Source organism: Chanodichthys erythropterus, chromosome 21, assembly GCF_024489055.1.
Source record: "Chanodichthys erythropterus isolate Z2021 chromosome 21, ASM2448905v1, whole genome shotgun sequence".
NCBI lineage: Eukaryota > Metazoa > Chordata > Actinopteri > Cypriniformes > Xenocyprididae > Chanodichthys > Chanodichthys erythropterus.
In genome coordinates, this window is record NC_090241.1 from 16,455,641 (window position 1) to 16,477,142 (window position 21,502).

A 21,502-nucleotide genomic window follows, 5' to 3' on the forward strand; every position below is an offset into this window, starting at 1 on the left:
AGTCTATACGAATATAATTCTAAAGTTGTAATACACCCAGTGTTCAGTTAGAAAAATGGCAAAGAATAAAATGCAAAGATTCACTGCTAAATTCAAATGTGCTTTGGTGCTGAGCTAGAGACAGACACGTTCAGTGCTTGTCATATATCACAACTATTCCGTGTTTTCAACCACATCAGGTTTATTTTAGGTTTCAGACATTTAAATACACATTCAAATGAAGTACTAGGCTATATAAAAAAAGACATTTATAGTTTGTTAAAATCAAATTCTATACACTGATGTGATGTCTATGGAAGCTGCAATAGTAACCCTTTCAATTATATATTATGACAAAGTGTTTTACTCATTTCAGATACACATTGTATATGAAACAATAACTTTACTCTATTCTTCTCCTAGTTCACCGGCTACATACTTTTATGTATTTTGGCAAAAATTCCTCATAATTCCAACAGCTCTGAATTGCGGTGCCAACTCATCATGTGACAAAACACATTCACTTCCACATATTTTACAATCGGAATATATCATACAATTCATGATATAGTTAACAGGTTTGTGAATATTTAAAAAAAAAAAAAGAAAAAAAAGAAAAAACAATATAAACGCAATACCTACATATCTGTCAGCTGCATGACGCGTCTCCAGAATTAAAATAATGTTATAAAATAACGGTCGCCTTAAACTCCATCTGGATGCTCAGCTAGAATATAGAGCCCTCAGAATATAGATAAATTACAATATAGAATTAGTTTGCAATTTGGATTATTTTTATAAGATCCCATGAGTCTTGATAAATGCAGTTTCCACTTCTGAAGTGCTTCTTTTATAAAGACCACCACTTTCTCACATAACACAGTAAAGCAGCCCTGCATAGAGTGAATTATCGATTCTTGAGCCATCGATATCAAGCAATTCAGCACCTCCGCCATAGACAGCACCTGGTAACGTCGCACTTAAGAAAGGTTGATTCTAAGGTATAGTTCGGGGAACACACCTAGAAAAGGTATATCTTCGGTTAAGTTATACCTTTAGAGTCTTCGAAGCGCTCTAATTTATGGGAAATCCAGCCCAAAAATAAATACAAAACCTGTCCTAATTGAAAGAAAACAAGTTGACAAAAAGATTGAAACCAATATTTGGTGATGATATAGCATAATGAGCGATTTACAAGCAATTTTTTATAGGCTGGTCATTTTTGACCAGGAACTCCAAAGGTGTTACAAGGTTTTCAACACAGCATAATGGATACTTTTTATTTATTTATTGAAATAATCATTTAGTGTCTTTTTGTTTTCCCACTGTAATTGCAATAATGAATGTTATTATAAATGATGTAGAAATAAGAAGATTAAATACTGACAGAATTAGGATGGAAACGGTGAATGTAAGATTTGTGTCTTCGCTAATGTTGCTGGAAAGCTGGAGTGACAGCGCTCGGGCTGTCTGTACACAGCACCAGGGGTGTGTGTAATGTTCCAGATATTTGGTGGCATGTCTCAACACCTTGAGCTGAGGCACAGATGTGTGAACTGCTCTGATACTATAGCTGGGTGTGATCACCAGTCAAATTAAATCAGAGCTGTCAGTTACGCTTGTCAGAGGCATACTTCCCGTCAGCCTGGAAACCTGGCAACCTTCATCTTCCTCTAGCAGCCCTCCAGAAAAAGGCCAAAAAAAGGGGAATCTGGGTATAATGTTGTGTGAGCAAAACTGCCAAAATAATTTTGTGTAATTGGACAATGATCCAACAGAATCGAGATGATAGTGCGAAAAATGTTAACCTGTCTGCGTTCTACATTCAAAAGATATCTTTGTCTCTGAAGTTTGTCTTGGGATGTGTGCCAAAATTATTTGACAGATGTGATTGTCACCGGTTAGTCTCGATCCAAGTTGAGAGCTTGCCTCTCTCTTAGCGCAATTCTTACAACTTTGAAACAGATATGGCATGGGTGCCCCGGCAGTCAGTTATCTACACCCTGGATAGGCAAATGAGAACACTTCTACCTATTAAAGACTTTATGAGGGAAGTTACACACGTAAAATCTTTCAGCTCACCAAATGCTACAGACTGCAGCTGCCTCAGGCTCCAGATCTCACACTGATGATGACTTCACCACTAGGGGCCAGAATTTGATCACTAATGCTCTGCGGGGTGCTAAACTTGGTTACAGTTAAAGATATGAATGCATCTCTCTGAAGATTCAGTTACTGCTCTGGCATTCATAGTCTGTTTTAAATAATCATAGTTGTATCAGTATGAAATGTTGGTCAAAATATGACAGTGCTACTTAGTCGTAAGAACAGCTGAAAAATTCATGGAAAATTACATTGTTGCTTGATTTTTTTTTTTTTTTTTTTTTTTTTTTTTGTACTGCATGATAATAGGTAAATTGAACATACTTCAATGAAATTACTTTAATACCACTCTTATTTGAAGTGTCTTATCGCAGGTTCTCGATTTAAAAAAAGAAAAAAGAAAAGATGACTGCAGAGGAACACAATCCATCGGAACAGACGTGTTTGTAAGCGCCTACAAGAGATTCCAGAATCAATAGGACCAAGGCCGTAAGAATGTTCTATCGAACCTGAAGGGTGTCTCTTACTGAGTACCAATTAACCAAAATTAAATCCACTGTTTCTATTGATTGAAAGGGTAAAGGCAAAAGTTTGCCTGAGAATTAACTGTCAAGCCCCCAAAACCTTTTTCTTGCGAAATCCTTCAAGGTTGTGGTTCACCAATCTCATTAAATTTTCCAATTATTCCTGGAGTTGGATGTGATATTTTAGAGCTTTGAAAAGAGGTTGCAGGGTGATGTGCGATTATAGAGCATTCCTGTCAGGAAGAGATCACTGAATTATATGTGGTATTAAGAGACTAGATGAGAGTGTGTGAATGGTTTACCAGTGCAGTCATTACATATAGTGATATTCTGCTTATTGATGTGTTGATCACAAGCAGGTTCTAAAACGTAATTTGTACAACTAAATTTTTTATGTATGGAGTACCTATATATATATATATATATATATATATATATATATATATATATATATATATATATATATATATATATATATATATATATATATATATATATTGATGCGTTGATATATATCATGCTTGAAAGTAAGTCTTTTACTTTTGTCCACAAACAAATATATACAAGCATCTTTTTTCCTCTTTCTTTTTTTATTTATTTATGTATTTGTCTCTTTGTTTTAATGTAGATATTTTGTGCTATCTCGGATGTAGAAATGTCTGGACTGGTTAAGTTGCCAGAGCCATCTGTTGGTCATCAGGGGTAGTTACCAGTAGGAAATACTGATACAGCCAGCTATTGGCTTAAATATTATTATTATTATTATTATGGTCCCACTTTATATTAGGTGGCCTTAACTACTATGTACTTACATTTAAATTAATCATTTGATACAATGCACTTATTGTGTACATACATGTTTTTACATTAAACTTATATTTTTTAAAATACTTGCATAATTAAATCTGTAATTCATTTCTGTAATTACAATTACACTGTTGACCCATCCCTTACACCTTAACCCACCCTTAAACCCATACCACCAAATATGTCCCTAACTTTACCCGTGTCCCACCTCAATGGCAGCAAAAGTACAATCCTATATGAACACAGTAAGTATATTGTACCTATTTTTTTGATATAAGTACATAGTAGTTATGCCACCTAATATAAAGTGGAATCATTATTATTATTATTATTATTATTTATTGATTGGAGGTTTCGTTTTTTTATTTTTAAGTAAATATGAACATTACTTTACACTTTTGTGTGGCTAAAGAGAACCACAGTTCAATTTCAAATTGTGCAGATTACATCTGAGTCCCACTTGCAAACAGATTACATAAAAATGAATAGATGCTTTACAAATCGATTCAGAATTGATATGTTTACATATGTTCTGAAATGCAATGCATATGTTTACACCATGCCTGTTTGTTTGTATAGTTCAACAGAATTTTTTAAAGTGATTGCCTTATCTCTTATTTATCAAATGCCACATTTGTTACGTTTTTGGTTTGGTCGGCTGTATTTTGACTTCATTGAGTACAACTGGACAGTGCACCAAGGAAAGTGGCTTCGGGCCCTGATGTTGATAAGAGCACATTAATTGGAATAAAGAGGGAGGGCCTATCCTTCTGTCTTTTGTATACATTTACTGTTATACTCATTAGCTTCCCGTCGTCTCCCAGCTAGCATCTTCTTTACAGCCCGCCGGGAGTCTCTCGGGAGGTTATTTACATCTCTCCATGGGGCCTCTCTCAGGCTACCAAGCACACCCCCTACCTCTCCTCCTGCACGTATGCAGCCTCCTCTTTGATATGTTTGGGAGTTGCTCTGATTGAGTGGGGCTCTGGTGTTAATGACCAGTCTGGATGCAGCTCCGCCCCCTCATTCAGCTTTAATAGATGCCATTGACAAGCAGCAGGGACTGATAAAAATGTGATGATTTTTTAATATCCTAAGGGAGCCTGTTCAGGGGGAGATGGACCACAAAGTGCAAGCTTTGCTTTATGCTGTTAAGAATGGGTTGTTTTTTCTATTAGCAGAATGTTATTTTAGATTAAGTTTTGGTTAAACAAAAGTCAGATTGAATGTGTTTACTTCCGTCAGTTTAGTCCTGATTTAGATAGGAATCCTCTGCCACTATTTGCCCTTTTTTCACTTTTATTATGTTGCTCATGTCTTAGCTTGCAAGGCACATTACGTTTTACGAAAAGGTAATAAAAGTTGTTTCATCCCGAAACCCGCGGCGCTTGACATTTCTCCAAATTTAAGCATATTGATGTCTGCTCGCTTAGACCCGATCCCGTCCTCAGCGTGTAGACAAGCGTTGACACTGACATGCTTTCATCTGATTGGTCACGTGTCTTCAGCAAAGCGGCAGTGACAAAGTTAGCTTTTTTCTTCACACTACTCAAGCAAGACAGATGTATGTGAGTCTGCCCTCGATCACAGCGGCAGATACGTACCCGTGCAGCCCCGCCGTATTTAAATCAGATCTCCAGTAATCATCACATTTCACATAAAGAAAAATCAACGCCGTACAACAGCTGAAAACGCACTTGCAACTCATGACCTGAGAGGAAGTATATTTCATGGCATATTGCTTTCATATTTTACACAGGATAAAGTGCAACAATCAATGTTTATTTTTCATCAAGAGATGTGTTGCCGTGTAAAAGTACCAGAATGATGCAACTGCCAGAAAACTTTCGCCCCCTTCTTTACGTGACAAACTCTTTGCATCATTCTTTAATGTGAGAGAAAGGCTACTGGTTTAAAGGCCTGTCGACCTGCACTACTTCTCACCCACTGCCCAGCTCATGATAAGAGCGCCCTCATTAAAACTGAAACCCCAGACCTGCTCAGCTTTTTTTCTTGCTCTCTTACTCCCTTTTTAAAAAAGAGAAGTTTTAAACTGACAAAGCCAAGGGAAATCCCCATCAGACATCCCTCCCTTAATCCGTCTAATTTTGAAAGGTATTGTTTAAGGCTTCAAAGTTTATATGGTTTAATCCTCCTCTAACACTACAGGGCAGCAAATGAGGCCATGTCAGCAGCTCTGGCACCACTAATCTACTTCACACAACAGAAAATCCTCCTTCTAGATAAGGTTGCATAGGTTTCCTGTGAACTCGCCTTTTGATGTTCCTTACCTGCTATTGAACATGACTTCTGTCTTAACCCAACTGTCACTCACTCCCTGTCCCCTTTTATCATGCCCAGTGACCCCCCTTTCCCCTCTTCCCGATTCTAAATCTACCATCAGGAGGAGCAGCCATTTCACTTGCTCTATTTTAGGAAAGAGTATTGAGGAGAGACGCGTGATTGAGTCTTTGAGTACGTGTTGGCACTCTTTTAATTTGGGTTGAGGAAGGATGCGTTCTTTTGTTTTAAAATCCAGAGCCAAATTTGTGTGGACCAGAGTTACAGAGTTGCAACGTTGCATCATCTTGGCTATGAATGGCAACCCCTTGGAAAATGCAACTTTTGCAGTGCTGTGGCAACCAGTACCTCAGAGTTGGCAGCCTTGGCTCCTGGTTAAGCAGCGGTTTGTTAGACACAGAGGGAGAGATCGCTAAGGTAGCTGCCCCTGCGCTCTGTGGAGATTGTGTATTGAAGCAGATTTATTGCTGAGCTCTCAATTTCCACACAGCGTTCAAAAGAAATTGGATTTTTGCCACTCTCTGCGCATCATATTTTCTTTTCCAAACGATGGGAAAAGAGGGGGGAAACAAAATCAAAAACTGTCAAGGGTTGTAATGTATGGTACCTGTATTGTGTGCAACTCATGACAGCTTTCCGACATATATTTGCTTTCCTATAACTCAGTAAGTTCAGAAAACTCAAAGCATTTGAGGAAACTTAATACCTCAAAAGTAAGTAAACTAACTCATTTTTTTTAAGTTAGTAGAACTTAAAATGTTTGTGACAAGTGGGGTGGGGCCAAGAGTCTTGGAAGCAGAGCAAGGCCAGTTAGAAGTTTTTGAAGCATCGAAAATACATTTTGGTCCAAAAATAACAAAAACTAAGACTTTATTCAGCATTGTATTCTCTTCCGGGTCTGTTGTCAATCCGGGTTCATGACTCCGCAGTGACGCTGCTGACGTGACGTGTTATCCGGTGCGCCTGAGCTTCGTTTACAGTCTGAGGGAGATGTACGCTGTATTCAAGCTATTCTACATTGTTTGTATTTTGGTATTGCTATATTTTTTAAAATGGTGTGTAAGTGTACATGTCGCGGATGTCCTAATCGCCAAAAACAACGACGTAAAAGTGCATTACCAATGCCGACAGATGAAAGGATTCAATGGAATCAAGTCAATGGAAAGGTTTCCGGAAGAGAATACAATGCTGAATAAAGTCGTAGTTTTTGTTATTTTTGGACCAAAATGTATTTTCGATGGTTCAAAAACTTCTAACTAACCCACTGATGTCACATGGACTACTCTGATGATGTTTTTATTACCTTTCTGGACATGGACAGTATACCGTACATACACTTTCAATGGAGGGACAGAAATGACTAAATCTAAAATATCTTAAACTGTGTTCAGAAGATGAACTGAGGTCTTACGGGTTTGGAACGACATGAGGGTGTCATTAATGACATAATTTTCATTTTTGGGTGAACTAACCCTTTAAAAGTTTTGCAGCCCATCCTCAACCTAACCACAGTTGCTACTTTATTTATTTATTATTTATACTTGTATTTATTTATACAGTCTGACACAAAGCATGCTGGGGAATTAGAAATCTGCTGCAACTCAACTCAATCATATTAAGTTCAACTTACTACAATGAAATGTTGAGTTTACACAACTTTTTTCTTTTAAGTACAATGAAATTTCATTATTATTTGAGTGAAACAAACTAATTTAATTGAATTAATTTCACTGTTCGGTTTTACAGTGCAGTAAAGCGGCTTTGTTTGTATGGAAAGGTTAGTACAAACTTTCTATATTAAACATTAACATTTGTGATTTGATTGTAACTGTGCATGTATAATGTAATAGGCACTACTGTACGGTGTGATGATTAAATATTCAGACTAACTGAGACCTCTAAAATCATTTTACAAATCATTTATTTCATTATTAATCTAAAATAATATGAAATTCCTAAATATATGAGCATTCTCTTGCAAAAAGTAAATAAATAAATCCTTCCCAAAACATCTCTTGTCCCATCAGCTGCATGTGCTGTGAAACCCAGCAAGAGTTTCCTCCTGTCACTGCTGCTCTGTGTGTTAAGGACACTGTTTGAGTTGATCTCAATGCTTTTCCTCAACATGGCAAGAGAAGAAGAGAAAGACAGGCTCTCCTCAGTCTCTGTGAGGTGTCAGGTTGAATAGCTACCTGTTTGCTTGCTCACGGCTGAGCTTTGTTAGTCTCTCACACTTGAGAGGCGACTTCATAAATTCACAGTGTGTCAAACAAATCAATAACTCCCATTAACCGAGGAAGATTCTCTGCTCTGTACTTGAGGGGCCATGGCCTCTCTTTTTTGTTTAGAAGTTTTTTTTCCTGTGATAGAGGAAGAGAGGATGGAAAGAGAAAAGAAAGAGAGAGAGACAGAGTGAGAGTAATGGACAAAGTGAAATGGAGTTGGGCATGTTGCCGATTCACATAAACAGTTAACTGCTCTGAATGACTTCTCCCATTTGGCCTTTCGGACTTTCCGAGGTTTCACAGCTTCATCCAACTGAATGTGTTTGAAGTGTTTGGGTAATCAATTTCTGTCACGTAGTTTGAATGTGTTAGGAAAAAATACAGAAGGAAAATGCAATATAGGTCTGTGCTCTCACCCTACTTTAAGAAGTTATTTGTTTTAATAGAGATTAATTTGAGTTCTGTGAATGTGTCTCATATTTATAGAACATACTTTATGGTTCTCTGCATTTGTAGTACACCATATAATTGTATTCTTAAAACATATACTTGCAACTTTTGGCCTTCTGTCACCAACATACAAGTCTAGTAGATGGAAAAAAAAGTTAAAGACACCCATATGGAAAATAGCAAGTAGTTTGTGTTCTCCTATGATTAATAAATATCCAAGAAAAGTTTACCTTCTGGGGTTCTAGAATAATGTGTAATGATAATATGCAATTATCACCTCTTATTTTTTCAGCAGTAACCTCAAGATGAGGTGCAACTCGAGTGTTAGAACAAGTGCTGATGGAAAGAATAAGGGCTGAGAGAAAGAGGGAGAGAGAGAGAGCATATGACATATGTGTGTCGTGTAAGTGTTAAGTGCTCTTTTACTTGTGCAGTTAATTTAGACTGATCACAGGGGGACCTCCTCTGATTCATTGTTGTTTGTGAATTCAAACATGTTCATTACTGAGCATATTTCAAGGAGGGAAGAAAGCGAGTTAGAGCGAGATTGAGAAAAAGAGCTAATCGCTTCAGATTGATCTCCGCGCCGAGCGTAAATGTATTTAAGCTCATAATCCTTGTAAATAGCTTCCAGCAAGGCAAAGGCAGCCTTTTAACATTGACTAAATGAAGTAAATAGAAGTGAATGAATTTTTAAAAGACGCATTGCAGTTGAACCCTGTTTGTTATGTATGGAACAGATCAGTGTGGAGACTGGAAGCTAATGAGGCCTGTAAATTTAAAGCTAAAATCATATTCTGAGGCTTTGCCACCCTGCTGTTTAGGGGTTTGCAGTGAAGTTCGTTTTTAAATGCAGAGCGTCTGTTCTCCCTCCGAAAGCCCCTCACACCCCAACAGATGGAGAGAATATGGAGCTCGGAAGGTTTACCTAGGAGGTGGTAACAGTGAAGCCACTCATTAACACTGAATTTAACACTTCGTTAGCAACGCGGCTTCCTGTTGAGAGCAGCTAGTGCTGAATGTCAAATCCTCAGAGCATACACTGTGGCCTAGCAGGACAACAGCAAGCCTGGGCCCCTTTAACACACCCTTTAAACACAGTCCTGTTGTCCCACAGGTTTGCTGGTGTCGAGCTGTTTAAAACCATCAAATATAATTAGATTGGCTGATGACACCTGAGGTATATTTCTCTGGTCATGAACGGGAGCGTTTCTACCTGTGTGTGTGTGTGTGTGTGTGTCTGTCTCTCTGTGTATGTTTGTGCAGTGTGCCAATTTGTCAGGTTTGAAGCAACAACAGTCTCGTGCTGGGATGTGCTTTGGCACCATCAGAGAGTGATAAGACAGAATAATATGATCTTATTGGTGGTGTGCTTTGTTCCCATGGAAATTGGTCAATTTTAGCAGACGGCTGAGAACTTTGGTGGGAGAAACAGGAAGGTTAGATCCCAGAGGTGCATTCACATAATTAAGCTTCCTCACTAGGACTTCCAGGGCTAACATTGGGGTGTGTTGTGAAAAGAAGTGGTGACAGTGGGTGTTTGGGACTCATATTGTGGCAAAAAAAAAAAAAAAAAAGCAAAAAAAAGATAACGGCCATCTTCTTTAGGACACTATTAGTACATTTTAGAGAGCTCTAAATTCTTTGATGCTCCCTATATTCAGGATGCTTTTTTTTTTTTCATAGGATCTATGAATTTATATAAAAATACATGAATACGTAAATTAATACATGAATGAACTCTTTTATGATGATGTTTTCAATTTCTGAATTAAAAATCATTGAAACAACTATCCTTATATCATAACGAATTGTAATATTTTAACAGAACTGCCTAGCTGCTTATTAATATTTGAATTGATTTTGAGCAGCAAAGGTATGTGGTGCAGCCTACAAGGTCATGTGCTCCAAACAACATACAGAAATAAGCAGGAAAAAAAATGCAACAGGAAATGATATCATAGAGAGGTCCTTCTTAATGAATATTATTGATATTTATTATCTTGAAAAATATATTTTTATTATTATTATATTCACTAAATTATGACTAAACAAGTTTAAAAAACACATGAAACAAACATGAATACAAAAAGTACTTGTCTAAGAACTTGGCACATGTGTTTTTCCTTTTCTTTGTCAAGGACACAGTCCACCATGTCTTTGACCCTTATAAGGAGATGCGAATTTGAAACTGATCACTTGTCTCTCTTTCACAGATCGTGTTGTCTCTGTTATGGCGGCAGTAAAAGAGAGCACAGAGGAAGACAAAGAGGTAGAATCTTCCTCTGACACTCAAGATTTGACAAGCACATCTTCTCCCAACAACAACAATAACAGCTTGGATCCACCAGAGCCCCTGCCCTTGGACAGTCACCAAAACCCTTTAAATGGAGTCCAGCCGAACCCATTTGTCTGTGGTAGCGTTCCTGCTGCCCCCAGCACAAACGACTCATTGCCTTCAGGAGCACTTGTTAATGGAGCTGCTTCACACTGTACCTCAGAGGAGTCCTGCGTCCACAACAAAGACATGTCCCCTCTGCCCGGGACAGACACTAGCCCTGAGGTGTTACCGCCTCCCAGTGAGCTTCAATCAGACACCCGGCAGAAAGCAGAAGGGTGCGCCCTAAAAGTGCAGCCCGCACAGGCCTCATCTGAATCAAACAACAGTGACGGTGAGGCCCCCCTAGATGTGCTGGTGGGGGAAGGCTTGGATAACAGGCCAATCAGCCGACTGTTGGCTAGAAAGGAAATCAAAGCAGGGTGCTTATGGGACTTTGATTCCGAGTTGTCAGAGAGTTCTTCTGATGACTGTGATGGTCTAACTTGGGGCCTGCAGGAGAAGTTCATGCGGATATTGTTGAAAAGCAGCGTAGCAGGTGATGGGGTAAGAACAAAGGTGGAGATTGATGGAGCTCCACCTGCCAACCAAAGACGGAGGATGCGTAAAAATCATACCATGGAGAGGGCTGACACTGGAGGAAAGGTTTATGATGGCTTTGATTACGCATCCCAGAATTCCCTATCTGACGAAGACTCCGATTTTGAGCCGTCCATTAACAAAGAACATGCCTTCAGGAAAGAGCCGGAAAGTTTGAAAGCATATGCCGGCTTGCGCCTGGAGAAATTCTGCGACAAGTCAGCTGCCATGAAGGAGCTAATTTCAAGCGAGAAGGAAGAGAGATGTGATGAAGGCGGCAGCGACGTAGAAACAAACACCTACATGGGTGAAAAATCGGCACGGTTAAAGACGGAGACAAAAACAGGAGAAGAGCTGTCCTTCTTCCCGTGTTCAAAGTGCAACGATAATTTCAAGGAGAAGAGGCATTTGCATAGGCATATGATGTATCATTTAGATAGGAATAAAAAGGTGAGACAAGAACACGTTCCCCGACCCTTTATATGTAGAGAGTGTGGGCGTTCATTCCGAGACCTAACCTCTCTGCAAAAGCACATTATAATCCACCAGGTGCGGAGGGAGAGGCTGATGGAAGAGATTAAAGGTTTCAGTAAGATAGATGTCGAGGGAAGAAGAGCTTGCCTTCAGTGTCCCCAGTGTGTCTTTGGAACGAAATGCCCCAAAACTTTCGTCCATCATGGCAAAACTAATGAGAAGGAGAAGTTGTCTTATAGCTGTGAGGAATGTGATCACATGACTACGACTACAATGGAGGCACAAGAGTGTACATCTCACCACAACACATGTGGCAAGACTGGCAACTCTTTTGTATGTCAAAATTGCACATTTACAAGTACGAATAGATATAGTCTCAGAAAGCATATGGAGTTTATCCACGGGCAGCCATATTATGAGAGTTATGAAGCTCAACCACACCGCAATATGGATGATCACATAAAAGCTTTGTTTGACCAACCTAAAACCAAGGACTCATCTTTACTGATGCCAAAGATTCAAAGCACAGAGAAGCAGTCTGTTAGGGACAGAGGTGAGCTGCCCTTTAGGCCCAATGGCTCAGCTGACCTTAATGTGAGAAGCAAAGAAACACAAAAAGCCTGTGACGGTTTCAGCTCCTCGCTGATCAAATGGAGCCCTGGCAGCCCAGCAAACAAGCTGTCACCATTCTCACTGAGAAGTGACAAGCCAAGCAAATTATCCCCTCTGCCTACAGAGAAAATAGACGTGACAACAGGTCTCCCGTATGTCGAAGAAGACAATCAAGAATATGAAAGCGCTGTCTCAGAAAAGAGGACAAAATATCTTTCCAGCTTTGACGTACATCTTACAACGAAAACAGAGATCGTGAGTAAAGAAGCCTGTCTGAACCCTGGCACTGAGAGCCATCCCAAAGATCCTTCAACTGGCAGTACTTTAGCGCTGCAACCGCTGAGGCACAAAATACCATCTAAAAGAAAAATGTCAATCCCGTATCGCAACACCCATGCCAATATTCCTCATGTGCGTCTTCCAAAATGTGAGCCTGAGTCTCCACAATGGGACTCAAGTACACCACAAGAGGGAGATGATAATGAAGGTGCTCAGGATTTCAGCGACTGCACCAAAGATCAGTTTTATAGCAATACCCCCAGTGATTATTTCATCCCTCTCAACAACAACATTTTGGACTATTCCAATCTTACTAATCCAGACAATAGCAGAGTGGAGGACAGTGATGATATTTGTACATTTATAGTGAAGGAGGAGTGTATTGAGAGTATAATAAGTGAGGATAACCCTGATCAGGTTGTTTATCAGCAAAGCGATCCTTATGCAGAGTATATTGTCAACCCTTTGTCTATGGTCGGTAGGAAGTGCTGTCCCTACTGCCCCGCAGTGTTTGAGTCTGGGGTGGGCTTGTCTAACCATGTGAGAGGACACTTACATAGGGTTGGGCTGAGTTATGATGCTCGTCACGTGGTGTCACCTGAGCAAGTGGCATCTCAGGACCGCCAACCTCGCATACGCAGAAAAATTCCCTCAGTGAATCGCAGAATCAGAAAAGGTGATTATTGTTCACCTTTCCTTGTTCAAGTCATTGTGATTTTAGATAATGCTCTCAAACTAAAATCACACATGCATAACTTATATTTATGTATGTGTACAAACATTTCTACATGTTACCTAATTTAAAGTAATTATGTGCTTTCATCATGGCAGATAAGCCAGAGTCTAAAACCGAACACACCTGTCCGCTGTGCCTGGGCTGGTTTGACACTAAGACCGGCCTCTCCAATCATGTGCGGGGTCACCTGAAGCGGATTGGCAAGCCTATTTCGGGCGCTAGCAAGTCACCTCTCTGCATTCTGACAGAACTTCTTCAGGATGAGGAGGAGTACAGGAACATTATGAGGGTGTTTGGTTCCAGACCGCACTTATCAAAACCTTTTGTCTCTCAAAAGTTTGCCAGCAGCGATGGACTGTTTCTTACATCCTCTGGCATTCCCATGAAGATCCATCATGCCACGGGCACACCAGACCAAGAGCAATGGACTATGATCAGGTCCCCCCAGGTCGACAGGGAGAGGAAGAGGGCCGATGAGGTCCGATCTAGCACTTTAGAGGATCTTCTGGGAAATACGAAAGTGGAACAGGAAATGGAGGATGAGGATGCCAGGACTCCTTTGACCATCTCCAACACTAGTGGCAGTATACCCAGATCGCCATCTGTGAAGCTGGATCCTACCTGGAGCCAAGGTTAGGAACCACACAATCACTCAATCGTGTCATTTGCTGTTATCCAGAAATCAAATTGAATATTAATTTACATAGGGAAGCCTATTTTATTATAAGCCTCTGAAATGATGAAAAAGTTTTTGACACCGATATGTTTGTTTTAGTAACAAGTTTCAGTAAAATGTCTTTATTTAAAATTTGAAAACCGTAGTAGTCTCTCGATGAGGAAATGACCCTCAACCATTAATGATGAAACATTTCATTTCTAATTATGTGTTTTCTCACCAACAGCTTACACTTGTGTAAGTGTCTAAAGTGTCTCTGAGATATAGGTGAACGGGTTAATAATTAGACCCCCAGTCAGTGACAGAATTGTTTTTTTTTTCTCAACCAAAATACATAAAGTTGTTTAGCTTTGTGTTTGTTCAGAGATACTTAATTTCTTTGATAATAGCATTAAACAAACCAACTAACCAATGTTCGATATGCTTGAAAAGCTGTACCTGGTCTTCCGTAAAGTGATAGCTAACCCAAATATGAAAATATCTCTCTCTCACATCTGTCCTGTGGAAGCATGTTTCCACCACTGAATAAAAAATAAAGCTAATTATGACTTTTATCAAACAATTTTTATATTTTTGTTCTCAGAATTGTGAGATATAAGCTAAAAGTCAAAACTGTAAGATATAAACTTGCAACTGTGTGAAAACAACACTTCATAAAGACTGAGTATGTCAAAAATAAATAATAAAACAAAAAGTGCAGCTTGGAACTGCTTTGGTTACAGCTATTAGAGATTTATTGAGGGAAAATTATCAAATGGATAGCATCTTAAATTTTTGTTTGTTCCTTACACAAAGATATCGTACCATTACTGAAGTTTGGAATATAGCACACCAGTCACAATATTATTTTGGCAAACAACAGAAAGAGGTTATTATTTTTTAAATTCTTTTTGGTGTCCCTAGTGGCTCAGAAATATAAATTTCATGTTTAAGATGACAATACCGTACTTAAGTTTAATTACATATGCCCATTTAGCTTTAAGGTTAGTGGTTGAAAAATAATTAGGCTCGTAATTGGCCATTCATTTCTGTTTTCTCATGCAATGTGAATGGACAAAGAGAGCTTGGAAGTACCATTGATACTGAGCAATTTTAGTGAAAACAAAACCCCTCCATAACAAGAATCTTTTGCCTGTTCACTGACAGCTGAGCGTGTGATCTGTCTTGTTTCGAGTGATGTTGAATCAAAGAATCTGAGAGTGACAGACAGGTTAGGTTTCAGATATCTGGGTCACAATCCAGTGTTGAACATTCTTTATTCCCACAACATAGGATTTTTTTTTGTTGTTGTTAGTCTTTAGTTAATAGCTATAGCCCTTGAAGTGCAAATAATAAAGTAGTTTGTTAAGTGCTGCACCATTGATTTGAGATATTTACAGTAAGCATGGGTAGAGATGATCAATACAGTGTAGCATGACTGCACAGTCTTGTTTCACAGCCGCTCTCATATGTTTTCCCACCTCTACTGCCTTCATTATTTACAGTGCACCTTAAAACCCAATTTCAGTCATACACTCCATATTAAATATTTATGACAGACGCCTCATATTTAAGACAAAGTTCTCTTCCTGTAACCTTGAAGTTGCCAGTTGATGCCATTAAAAGAGAGAGGGAACACAAGATTCAGAGAGTGCACGGTAAAAGTTTGCCACTCATTGAAATATTGTAGCAGGTACAAAAAGAATGAATGTCATCAAAAGTGGCTTTGAAATTCAAATGTAAAACGCATAGCGCTCTTTTATGTACTACTGGAAACACATCAGCTGTATTTGCACATCTTTGTTTCATGCGTACCCAAATAAAAACTCTCATTTCATTAATAAATAAATAAAAAAAACTAATTAATGAAGTTTCACAATCAAAATTATTTCACAGGTTGTCCAATTTAGAATGATTAGTTAATCTGATTTGATTGTTCAACCAGATTCATATAATCAGGTCTGTAGCTTTATGTTCTGCTAGAACTCTCTGATCAGAGGTGGAACACTGACAACTATTGCAGGAAGTTTACTGAGGCCAGTTAGGGGAAAAAAAGGACATTTGTGCATTTCAGAGTAGTTTAGATAGATACACCTGTAAATCGTGATAGTTTTTCTTAATCAAGAAGAAAAAGGTGTTAAGACTTGTATGGCTTAATATAATGTAAATGATGTCTCTTACTGAAATATGTAGTAGAAAACCCATGAAAGATTTACGTTATTTAAAAAATCCATGACATATTTGGACAATGGGCGGCACCATTTTGTTTGCGTTCTATGTCGGTGACGTCAAATGGTTGCACTCACTGCTCTACTGACACTGTCATATTGCTATTTTTAACGCAGCACAACTCAGAATATAAAATACGATGCCGCATTGTGCAGCTTTTGGTTGTAATTTACAGTCGATGAGCCACAAGAGAAGCGATGTAAGTCTTTACTGCTTTACTAGCGATAAGAGGAGAAAAGAATGGGAAGTTGTGAAGAATGTGAACGAATAAAACTTCCTAACTGCGTCTTTGTTCTCTTCACTTTAGCCCTGATGACTGAAGATTTTTATCTGTATGTTTTGGGTGCAATGGCAATCTAGTAACGCATACAGGTCTTAATATCCGCAGGGTTTCTTTTAAAACCCGATCAGCCTTTTCAATTTTAGCCAGAGCACAAAATTAATGAGGATGAAAACATTGAAGCTGCGCAACGTCTCTGTAGCTATTCAAACTACTGTTGTATGATTGACGTGGTAAAATCGTCTGATCACCCGAATGCATTACACATTCTTAAACATGATGAGAAGATGCTGCTGTTTTATGCGATCACAGATATCTCGTGCATCACAGCGCACGCGAGCTTTGAGGCAGTCTGTCTCAATCGAGATGTGTTATAGGCTTACCTTCGTCATCTCCACGACAGGTGCGACATTTGTTAAAGCATACACTTATATCCATCGGCAACTGTAAGCTCTTTCAGCTGTGGTCTTCTAAAAGCCTCAAAGGCACCAGGGCTTGTAAAGAGAACAAAAAAGAGAATGTTTTGGAAGTTTTATTCGTCCACATTCTTCACAACTTCCCATTCTTTTCTCCTCTTATCGCTAGTAAAGCAGTAAAGACTTACATCGCTTCTCTTGTGCTTATCGACTGAAAATTACTTTTGTCACTATTACCCAGAGTGACCAAAAGACAATGACTTTGTTCATATGTGTATTTTTCCATCTTCCATTTTGTTTGAATTAGGGCTATCAATTCAACATTTGGTACAATCAATCAATCAATCAATCAATCAATCATAAAATTGTTCCATTATCAGAACAATACAAGAAAGAAACACTACCTAAATGCAAATCAAATTTTTGCTAACTCTGCCATGGCCCAGCTGCTACTACAGCACAGAACGAGTTACCATCCGCACAGGACACATTCTTGTGTTCAAAAACATCAAAACAGAGTGCCATGGAATGGAACATAATGTAAGGGTCTGGAGACTCAGTTTTGAAACCTTGTTAACTTTCCACAGTGTTTAAAAAATGTGTCACTCAAGGTATAAGACGCTGAAAAACAGCAACATGTTGACCTCTACTTGTACAAGCATTAAAAAATAATGCAGACAGAATGCAAGAATGCGTTGTGAATGTGAATGGCTCCTAAAATGACCTCAGATAGTTCTATGTTTCCCAAAAGCATCGTTAGCCAACTATGGTCACAAGTTCAGCCGTTTTCAGCATAGTTCAACAAATCTGTGTTTTCAGAAAACAAAGTTCCAACGAACATTTGCAAACAGCATCGCAAAGTTGTGTGGTTGGAACAACTGCTCTCAACCTGTGGTTAGAAGCATAGTTTCTTGTTTGCATGACATGCGGACTTTATAAATCCTTATCTGGAGCAAAATAAGCATGCCTGACATTCAGTACAATCTGTATCTTTCATTTTGAATATATATAAATTTAAAGGGGACCTATTATGCCCCTTTTCACAAGATGTAATATATAAAGTCTCTGGTGTCCCCAGAATGTGTCTGTGAAGTTTCAGCTAAAAATACCCCATAGATCATTTATTAGAGCTTGTAAAAATTGCCCCTATTTGGATGTGAGCAAAAACATGCTGTTTTTGTTTGTGTCCCTTTAAATGCAAATGAGCTGTCTAAAAGAGGGCAGAGCTTTAATAGCTCGCACTTCGATTGCTCAACAACAACAAAGCTGAAGAATCTTACACAGCCAAAATGATGATTGTCAGTAACGGTGTTCAGCCTTACATTGTTCAAACCGTAGCTCTAGTACGTTAGAACGATTTTGGAAATAAGGCAATATAGAAATAGAAAAAAGAGAATCAGTCCTCAGATGCCATGTCTGTTAATTTAAAAATGGCATTGATTCAATCTCAAACTAATTAATTAATTATCCACCACCTGCGTGACATCATTAACCAACGACATTTGAACAACACATTTGCGACAATACGGTTTTGGTTAACAGTCGTGACTAGCTAGCTGATTTCTTCAACGATGCATCATATGGTAGTTAAGCAGCGAGTTAGATTTAAAATTGGAAAGTGATTAATTCAGATTGATTGATCATTTGAATCATGCAATTCATTTTATTACAACTAATCAATTGACAGCCCTAGTTTGTATTTGTTGTATTTCCTGTATTATTATCTCCAGAGCTTCAAGATTCATATAACAGCTGTAGATTTGCATCAACTGGATATATTTAATCTGAAAGTACAATGAGAGCAGATGAGTAGTTTCAAACATTGCCCCCTAAAAACAAACAAACAAACCATCAAACTGATTGCAGATACTTGCTGAGAATATACAGTACAACTACATGTCCTCAAAAACACAGTGCACAGCCGATCTTTATTATATGAAAACAGATGGAGTGGGAGGTGATGACACTCAGGGAATCACAGTTTTATTCTCTTCAAGCTGCTGTGTTCCTTTTCTAAATTACACACTCATGTAGCCATATAACCATGCTTTTGCTATTTAAAGAGCAGTCGTGAGTGGAGTGCAGCTACAGAAAAAAAGAAAAAAAAAAAAAGCACGAGGTCATTTAAATACTCATAAGCTCAAAACTTTTTTATTTATGTGTAATCCAGAGAAGTTTGCAGTGAATAAGAAGATCTGCATCCACTGCAACACGACGTTCCACAGCGGCGTAAGCCTGTCCAATCATCTTCGAGCGTATGCGAGACGGAAGAAAATTGCCTTAGTAGAAGGAACAAGTAGGGTTTCATACTTGCTCTTCCAGTCTTTTCTAATTTAATCATCTAGCCTCTCAGCTTTTTATTGATTATAATTACTTTGTTTGTTTCACAGCATATGATTGTAAACAGAAGAGGCAGAGATCAAGGCCTGGGCCAAAAAGGAAGGCGTTTTCATCTTCACACGCCGCCTCTGAAGTGATCTACAGAATGACCTGCAGGTACTTTACAGCACTCCGGTAGTTCATCACCACACTCTCTCCAGCTACCAGCTCTCATATCTTTCTTTCTTTCCCCCAGGTTCTGTGATCTGATCTTCCAGGGTCCTCAGTCTATTCAGGAAGACTGGATCAAGCACTTGCAGAGGCATCTTATGCACACGAGTATCCCCGGCGTGGGTGCAGGTATGATGGAGGTTTCAGCGCTGTGTAAAGAGCTGTGTTCCCCATCTCCCCCCGAGCGCCTGCTCCTGGATACACACCCTCCTCTCAGTCTGCCTGAGGGGGTCTCCTAAGCCACGTTTACACACCAGCTACGCTCGCTGTACACCTGTTCTGCACATGTTCATAAACAAATACACATATAATACTGCATATACATCTCTATATATGAATACAGAATAGATATATATATATATATATAATATAAATGAAAGATTTTCTTATATTGCATATTATTCAGTTTTCTCTTTGTTTTATATCCCAATTTTATTGTATCGATCTTCGGTTATTCTTAAGGGCATGTTATTTGCAACATAGATTTAGAGTTTGGCTATATTTATATCTTGGATGTGCACATTAGGCAGTCTCGCTATAGACTGCAGTTCTTGCAAGTCTAAAATCCAGCAGCTAGATTTTAGAAACTATCCAAGATAGTAGAAGAGGTCACTGTTTAGAACATGACTATCAAGATCAAGATCACTTGACTTAATGCTATTTACTGTAATTTTGCGCCGCAAAGTTTATTTACACTGACAAAAAACATATATAACCAATTTTTAAGAGAGTATATTAACATAATAATATATCTACAGTAGTGCTTTATTTCTGGTTAAAAATTCTTATATTTACTCTTATGCATCATTTAACACATTAGGAAAAAAATGTCATATTGCGTATACTGGGCATTAGAGCCCAAAACATGTAACGCAGCCTATTACCATATTTTTAATGCTATTATCAAAGAAATGAACTGTGAACTTTATGAATACGTCAATGAATATTTTTCAAAGCTTTCTAGTTGTTAAGTAATATCATGGGCAATACTGTCATAATGCAATATTAATTAGTTCTATCTATATAATGTCAAAAAAGTCATTGTTCTATATTATTGTTGTAAGTTGCTAAAATCCATGCAAATGCTATTCTTGCTCATCATTTTATGGTGCTACAATGTAAGGTATATCACACAAAAGTATGAAAACGCAACTAATTATCATGTTTTACTTTAGGATACTAAAGGGAATCTTTACCACTCATTCTTTCTGAGGTAAATGATTTCTTAGCATTTGATTGTATATAAAGCTGTAAAGACCAAATGGAGCGATAGTCCTCCATGCCCTGGTCAACCCTTCAAATAGTTACCATGTAACTACCATTACTTGGTGATGATGATGTGCAAGCACATACCGTTCAATTAAGGTATACAGTGTGTTAATGAGCCGAGCAAGCGTTAACACGTTGTACTTATGTCTCTGTTAAGTCACTAATAGCCAATTAAAATGTAATTGTGATTTAAACCTTTGTATCTTTTTCTGCTGTAATACTTATTTACATTACACTGACACTTTGTTGACTCTGTCCAACACTGTTGTTATGTAAGTATCAAGGATCTCCATGATATCAGCTCTGTCTTTGTGTAGAGGAATAGCTCTGATAATATCAGAGAAAGCGGCTTGACCGGGGTTCATCAGTAAGCGTCTGGACCGGGAGGCGACCTCACAGTTTGTCCCGGGCAGGGCTTAGACTGGCGATCAAAGCTGTACAAACCAATTGTCATCACGTTCCTCCGGAGGGAATTTGGAGTACATTAATGCCCCTGCTTTGGGAAATAATTGTATCTCTCTGTGACTTCATTAGGCTCTCCTGGCCGAATCAAAAGGCACTCCACCAAGGCTGGAAGCTGCATGGTGGGCAGACAGTGTCCCAAAGGGCCGAATGAATAAAAAACGAGGGATTATAATGAGATTGAGCTAACCATGACCAGGATTGAGTTTTTCCATTATACCATTGGCAGCTTTA

The 21,502-nt window shown here is 38.6% G+C and overlaps 1 protein-coding gene across 2 annotated transcripts in view; it reads left to right on the top strand.

Annotated features, from left to right (window-relative positions):
* The window catches only part of znf644b (zinc finger protein 644b), a 31,557-nt gene extending 10,437 nt beyond the window's left edge, over positions 1-21,120 (top strand). For both annotated transcript variants that reach the window (XM_067374505.1, XM_067374506.1), the window contains exons 2-6: positions 10,606-13,347; positions 13,503-14,039; positions 19,158-19,283; positions 19,378-19,483; positions 19,563-21,120. In XM_067374505.1, the coding sequence (XP_067230606.1) occupies positions 10,623-13,347; positions 13,503-14,039; positions 19,158-19,283; positions 19,378-19,483; positions 19,563-19,776 (3,708 nt within the window). In that variant the 5' untranslated portion in view covers positions 10,606-10,622 and the 3' untranslated portion in view covers positions 19,777-21,120. The remainder of the gene's footprint in view (positions 1-10,605; positions 13,348-13,502; positions 14,040-19,157; positions 19,284-19,377; positions 19,484-19,562) is intronic.
* Positions 21,121-21,502: the final 382 nt, after the last annotated feature.